The 267-nt window shown below is 55.8% G+C and overlaps 1 protein-coding gene across 1 annotated transcript in view; it reads right to left on the reverse strand.

Annotated features, from left to right (window-relative positions):
* Nucleotides 1–6: 6 nt before the first annotated feature.
* Nucleotides 7–267, reverse strand: part of LOC104470290 — a gene marked incomplete at both ends in the record, with an annotated part of 5,696 nt that continues 5,435 nt past the window's right edge. The window contains one exon of the mRNA XM_010085148.1: nucleotides 7–246. Within this exon, the coding sequence (XP_010083450.1) occupies nucleotides 7–246 (240 nt within the window). The remainder of the gene's footprint in view (nucleotides 247–267) is intronic.

Below are 267 nucleotides of genomic sequence, written 5' to 3' on the forward strand. Positions count from 1 at the left end.
CGTCCTGCCCATGGTGTAGAACTCCTTGTTTGGGCGCAGGTCGGTGTAATGAGCGATGCGGTTAGACATGGCAAAGAAAGCAGCGATCATGCCGATGTCCCAGGCATCTTCACGGTCAAACCCATGCTTCTCCAGCTCCTGGAAATGCTCTTCGGTGATGTTATCCGCTTGACAGACTGCAAGAGCAAACTTCAGCATGGCCCGGTCGCGGTCGCTCAGGTCAGCCAGTTTCCAGTTCACAGCAACCTGTGAGACGGCAGAGCCCAG

The sequence above is a fragment of the Pterocles gutturalis genome, unplaced genomic scaffold (genome assembly GCF_000699245.1).
Source record: "Pterocles gutturalis isolate BGI_N339 unplaced genomic scaffold, ASM69924v1 scaffold37370, whole genome shotgun sequence".
NCBI classification, from domain to species: Eukaryota; Metazoa; Chordata; class Aves; order Pterocliformes; family Pteroclidae; genus Pterocles; species Pterocles gutturalis.